At 28.5% G+C, this 6,812-nt stretch overlaps 1 protein-coding gene across 2 annotated transcripts in view; it reads left to right on the top strand.

Annotated features, from left to right (window-relative positions):
• Positions 1-2,923: 2,923 nt before the first annotated feature.
• Positions 2,924-6,812, top strand: part of LOC108752073 (lysophospholipid acyltransferase 2) — a 16,511-nt gene continuing 12,622 nt past the window's right edge. Inside the window, exons 1-2 of one of the 2 annotated variants that reach the window (XM_018492686.1) lie at positions 2,924-3,031; positions 3,592-3,863. In XM_018492686.1, the coding sequence (XP_018348188.1) occupies positions 3,786-3,863 (78 nt within the window). In that variant the 5' untranslated portion in view covers positions 2,924-3,031; positions 3,592-3,785. Of the gene's footprint in view, positions 3,032-3,591; positions 3,864-6,812 lie in introns of those variants that run through there. The other variant, XM_018492687.1, reaches the window with a different exon arrangement.

The following is a 6,812-nucleotide window of genomic DNA, read 5'->3' as shown; positions in this document are numbered from 1 at the left end:
CGCGCGCACACACACACACACACACACACACACACACACACAAAATATGTTTATTATATACTGTCAGAATATTGATTAGCCCTTACTATCAGAATATACTTTTTGAATTATTGCACATTATTATTTCATCACTGATAGCTTATGTTAATATTTAAAAAATACTTGCATTTCATGAAATATGTAGAGTTCGGAATTTTTTTCAATGTACAGTGTAAATATTGAAAATTTATGGTAATAATAATCCACAAACACAATTCTTCAAAGAATGTTCTAAAAGCGTTTAGAGCACGTTTTATGTCCTAAGAATATCTCCAGGAATTTCTTTGGAGAACTGTATTGTGTGGAAAGGGCTCGACAAATTGAATGACTTCCTAAAAAAAAAGCTTTTTAACTTGAAATGAAAATTTTGATATTTTCTGAATGTTATAGTAAAAGTTTATTTGTTGTGAATGTAAAATGTTCTTATTTTATACATTATATATTTATTTTATAACTATCAATCTGATGGTAGTATCTATTTGGACGAATATATTCGTCAAGCTTTGAACTATAACGAGTTCAATCATTATGTATACCCTAAGGTTATGTAGGAAAGTGAATGAATAATCTCACATATATTTGTGAAATTTATTAAAACTTCAATATAGATTTACATTTACATTATTTTTTTCAATATAGTTCCTTTGCTTTTTGCATTTGATCCAGCATAAATTTATCTGTACTCTTAAAAAAAATTTTTTTGATTGTTTTCTCGGCACTACTTTTTTCATATTTTATTCAGTGAGTTTTATTTAGTTATTATAAATCAATGACCAAACAGATAGTAATTCAAGAAAATGAATAATTACATATACCATCTGTTTTCAATTTACAAATAAAAATTTGCCATTAAAACTAAAAACAGATTTATGAAATACTAGATTATAAAAATAAGATAATATACACTATTCGAAAATAATGTAAATCTCTATTGCAGTTTTAAAAAATTTCATAGATACATTTTTCTGGAATATTATTGATACCATTATATAATTTGACAATTTGCAACATATTTTTGCAGGTATTATATAAGATATATTTGAAATGCATAATTATATGATTCGAGAATGCACTTGAAGTCATATATTATATAAATATTGTATTATGAGATAGAGCATCTATTATGAGAAAATTAGTACCTGTGCGATAATAAGATTAAATGTAAATTATTTTTCAAATACGTTTAAATTTGTCGCCAATATAGGAGAAATAAAAACAACTCTATGTATATGAAATTTATTTACATATACATAAAAAAAACTGTTGTACGAAAAGTTTTTTTGATACTTATGCCCTATAAAAATTATTTCAATTTGTTTATTATATATTTTTTTTATTTCAGTAGTTAATTTCAGCTTTATAATTTAAATCAACGGTATAAAAAAGTTTCATTGACAAGAAAAATCAAAGGTGACCTCGATACCTCCACGTCTATAAGAAGGACATCAGATTTATTTATGTAAGTTTTATAATACACATGCTTAAAGCTTGAAGAATAATACTTAAAAATAGTATTAATAAAAATCGAACATGCATTTTTTAACGATAAGATAATCATGTTGATGAGAAATCTAAGAAAGATAATTAACAACAAAAAAGATTATCAGTCTTAAATTTTATAACAAGTTATAAATTATCCAGTTACAATTATTTGGTAAATGATTATTTTATTAAATCATTTAAGCTGTATTTGGAACGTTTCACGCACTTTATTCTATCTTCCTTCCGCATATAATAAGTGATAAAAGATAGAATAAAGCTTACAGTGCTCGAACATAATTTCTTATCTTTCGTATAAAATAAGCTTAACGTGTGTATGTGTGTGTATTTTGCGGTCGCATACATTCAACATAAATATATAGAGTGTCGCAAACTTTCCGCAATTATTTTTTTTAGTTACCCAATAAGCACAATGTTTAAAATCGACATATAAAACAATTTTAACATATTTTTAGGAGTTCTTTAAGAAATACCTTTAGATATTTCATAAAGAACTCTAAAAGATATCTTAAAGTTGTTTTATACGTCGATTTACGCGTTTATTCAGCAATCTTTAGAAATTAATATCTGATTAACGATGTATTGTATTGGTCGTACAGTCCTTGCAAAGTAAATTAAATTTGGAAATGTGTTCAATATTTACAACTTCAAATAAATTATATACATATGAAAGTTAATAATTTAATTTTTAATAATAAATAGACTAAGTAAAAACTGTAAAAACATTATTAAATATATATATATATATATATATATAATTATATATATATTTACTAACGCGTATTTTTACAATTTATTTAGCTTATTTGTTATTAAAAATTAAATTATAATTATATATTTACAACATTTAAAAAAATTAAATTTTTTATATAAGTAGTTTTTTTTTAAGATAATTTATACAAAGTTTTATTGTGATTGTCTGTTTAGTTATTCTGTAAATAAATAAATAAATAAAATAATTTTGTTTATTTACAGAATAACTAATCTCTGCATGTAATCTTTGCAATAAAGCTTTATATTATATTGTAAATCATCTTGAATATGTAGTTAAAGTACTTAAATAAAAAATTTAGATATATCTAAGATATCTCTAAAATATCTAATATATCTATTCTTATTGAAATAATTTTTTATCCATGTAGAACATCGCCACGAAATTTTGTCTAGTACTTTCAAATGCAATATAAAATGATTTGTAATTTTTTAAATATTTTTAAAATATATTCTTGTCTATTGCGAAAATTGCAAAATAGTAGCGGACTTTTCGATTCAGTTTAGTCCGTTCTATCTGCCCACAACCGGTATATTAAAAAGTTTAAGACACCCTATAGAAGACAGAAAAAATGGAAAATGACATTAGTTGCGCGTGCGTTGAACTGTCATATTATCGATAATAAATTACGATCAGTCACGCGATTGAGATTTTGATAAATTCTTCAAAAGCTCATTTCTATCTTTGCTGTTTCTACGCCACAAATTTATAATTACGCAGGTACTTACAGACACATTTTATCACATCTATTTCTATATCTCAATAATGCACTCTTTTGCATATACTTAAATTGAAATAAGTACGATAAATGTATGTGCATACTAATATTAATGGATATGATCCAATTATTAAACGAAATAATAAAAAATTTTAAATATTAATCTTTTAATGATATTTACGACTTTAAAAAAATTTAGTATAACAAATTTATGTGGTGTACATATCATTAAAAATTTAATTTAAAAAAATTTTTGTTATTTTATCCAATAACTGGGTCATGACCGCTAACAACTTACGTGTTCGATATTTTGCGAAAGCGAGAGAAAAAGTAGTGCAATGAGTGCAGTTCGGTACAGTAATAAAAAAAAGAACTATTATGGTGTGGACTCGCTCGTAGCCGATTGGTCGGCGGGAACCGCGTGACCGACGTGACGCGCTATATGAGTAGTATGAGCGCCTCTGTCTGAATGCCGGTAGCGAATTACGATTTGCGAAGAGCCGGCTACGTGTTGTTCAGTTCAGTTTCAGATTTCACTTAGTTCGCAGTCGTTCGTCTGTAGGTGTACGTCGCGTTCGCGCGTTAGACGCGCAAACTGGCACGGCGAAACGTTCCGTGAAGACTGAAAGCGACTGAAAGCTGCTGCTCGTCTCCAACTCTCCACCTCCTCAACATCCTCGCCGCCAGTGACGACCGGGCCTCGCGCGATCACGACATTGGAGCAACAGGATCAACTCTCGGCGAGTCTCCGTGACAATGGTCGTGGACGATTATTATGATGGCTTCCGCACCTTCTCCTGGCTCGCTGACCTCGTCGGATTACCGATCGACCAGGTGAGAGACACCGACGTCGTCTACGAGAGAGAGAAGCGGCCGGCCGCGTACTCCTGAGCGCCGGTACCACTGATCCTTCCGCAGATTCCTGGGTAACAGGGGATGATATCGATCCTTCCGTCGTGCCTTTCCACATTATACATTTTGCGAAAGCAAATTAAAAATTCGTATTTGATAAATTTATATTAGAATGCGACCCGCCTCTCGATTGTTGTCGCGCCTTGATCATGTTTTCAGTCCGATAGTTTGCATGGAAATGAGATGAGAATAAAGAACGACGAAGCATTTTAACAAACTATTTAACATACTTATGAAAGATTTATATATTAGAAAAAAAATTCTTAGTAATCGTAGCTGGATGATTACAATTAGAGAAAAATTTCATGACCTATGCGAGTTGCGTTAATTTGATTGCTAGCTCTGACAAGTATCGTTTCAAGTTTCCTCGATACTCGAGCTCGCGGGTTTTTTTTTAATCAAATTTACCATTTCCGATGAGAGAACTTTATAAAAAAAAATTGTACTTTAGTGTTTCTTTTGCGATTGTTCCTCTAGATGTAAAAATATAAAGGGAAACTTGCAACAATTGCAAAATTAAACGTTCTGCTGAACATTACTTATGGCTACAATTTAATGCAAATACAAATTTGTTTAAACTTTGAAATAGTCTTTAATTGATCAATTAGTAAAATTCGATCTTCTGAGCAATCAAATGTTCCAGAACTTGTAGTGGTAGCGCTAAATGGATCATATCTTATACATATTTATAACGCAGTTACAGCTATGTAAATTTTCCTTTCAAGTAAGGTCAATTGCGTAATGTCAAGGCTTTCAATGCGTTGTAGTCGAATGTTTTTTTTTCTCTCGCTGTAATTTTTTCTTTAATTGTGAATTTTTAATCTAGTTTGATATTTGCATTTTAAATTTACGCGCGACAAAGTTTAAAACTGTACACTTTTAGAAATGCTTCCTTTACATGTAAATGAAGCTTGTGATTGTGAACGAAATTAAAATGTGAATGATTTAACTGAAAATTAAGTTACAGTAGTTACCTAAATGTAAGGACCGTGTACATATATTAAATTTGAAAAATACAAATTTCATGTACATGTATTTATAACACAATATACTTTTCAGTTATACATTAAATACATTAAATTTAATGTCATGAAGGAGGCATTTTAGTACCAAAAACTATTCACAATCAGTTCTTATATTTAAAACTGTCACAGTCTTAAGATGTCATGTCATTAATCAAAGAGCTGTATTAACATCTTAAAACATTATTTACACGGTTTTAAAATAAGAACGAATTATGAATATTGTCCGTAAAGCAGTATTAGCATCTTAAAACATTACTTAAGATAATCTTAAAATAAGAACGGACTATTTGTACTTGAAGTTAATATAAATACGTAGGTATTTGAAATGAATATATGTTTAAAATTTGCAAAAGCGAGAAGGAAAGTTGTAAAGAGTGCAGAGTGTAGGAATAATAAAACAAATCTAAAGAGTACATACTAGTTCAGGATAACGATCGTATAACTTTTTCTCTAAAGAAACGTACAAAAGGAAACGTGAAAATTATTATTGAAAGTAATGGAGAAATTATTCACTTTTTCTGTCCTAAGAAAAAAGTTACATGATCTTACATGTAATCTTACAAGTTACATGATCGTTTTTTAATTTTAAAGAAACACAAATCTCGTAAAAAGATATAGTCCTTTTCTAATTTAACACACGTTTATATAAAATTAAGCCGTCATCTCATAGTTGCATCGATGACGTAAGTGTCAACATCGAAAGATGCATTCGTCACGACTTACGATGCGCAGATATTCCGTTCTGTAACACTTTTATTATTAGAGTCAAGACAAAAAAATCACGTTATTCCTGTCGTTCGGATTACACGCCTTTCTCTCGGATTTTTCTATGTATGCTCGAATTGCCTTGATATCAAATTTTAGTGGCCAAATTCATGTGCACCTCGGTTAAGTGCATTGATTTAAAAAATTCGAAACTATTTGGCGCCGGTTATCTCATTTTTGAATAATTTACCTATTGAATAAACAAAAGAGTAAAAACATAAGAGAGTAAGCTGAAGTTTATCGAAAAGTGAAACAACTCAGCCTTGATCGATCGATCCAACGCGCAAAGTTAAATTGATTGAGAGAGATTAAATTGATTTTATCGCTAAAACGATAACAAACAAACTGTTGTTCATTTAAAATACTGTTGGTGACTTCAATCAAACTCCGATTAACTTAATCGGTGGTTAATTTAGCCGACAGAATTACTTCCTGCAAATTTTCTCTCTAATTATATCATTTATCATTCATAATCTAATCTTTTTCTAAACAAATTAATTGTATTGCTATTTTACAAAACTGGATATATATAATAAATACAAAAAAATATTCATATAGAGGAGATTTTTATTTTAAACTATTGTAAAAGATAAACATTAATTAGTAATTTATGAACAATAAATAAATTTTGTCCTATGATATGAACAAAAGATTTTGTTCATGATTTTAGGCTCATAGTTCGTATTCTTGTATTTATGATCGTTTCTTGAGTACAATTTTAAGATTATAAATCACTTATAGAGTTGTATAACATCTTAAAACATTACTCAAGTCGTTCTAACGTAGTAATCTTGTACTGTACTTGAAATAAGAAAGAACGAATTGTGAATACCGGCTTTAAAAGCTAAATTTCTCAACTATATGAATTCTTTTTATGTTTTCAAATAATACATTTTTTCATTTTCGCTTATTTTATTGAGATAATAATATATTTTAATTATTACATCTTTTTAGATAAAATTTTGTGAAATACATGATCTATTATATTTTTTATTAATAAATTGCTAATTAATATTTAATTTCTATAAACAAAATTGTAAAAAAAAATTAATAATTAGAAAGGTCAAAAAACACGAGCAAC

The sequence above is a fragment of the Trachymyrmex septentrionalis genome, unplaced genomic scaffold (assembly GCF_001594115.1).
Source record: "Trachymyrmex septentrionalis isolate Tsep2-gDNA-1 unplaced genomic scaffold, Tsep1.0 scaffold53, whole genome shotgun sequence".
Taxonomy (NCBI): Eukaryota; Metazoa; Arthropoda; class Insecta; order Hymenoptera; family Formicidae; genus Trachymyrmex; species Trachymyrmex septentrionalis.
This window is presented reverse-complemented; position numbering and strand designations above follow the sequence as displayed.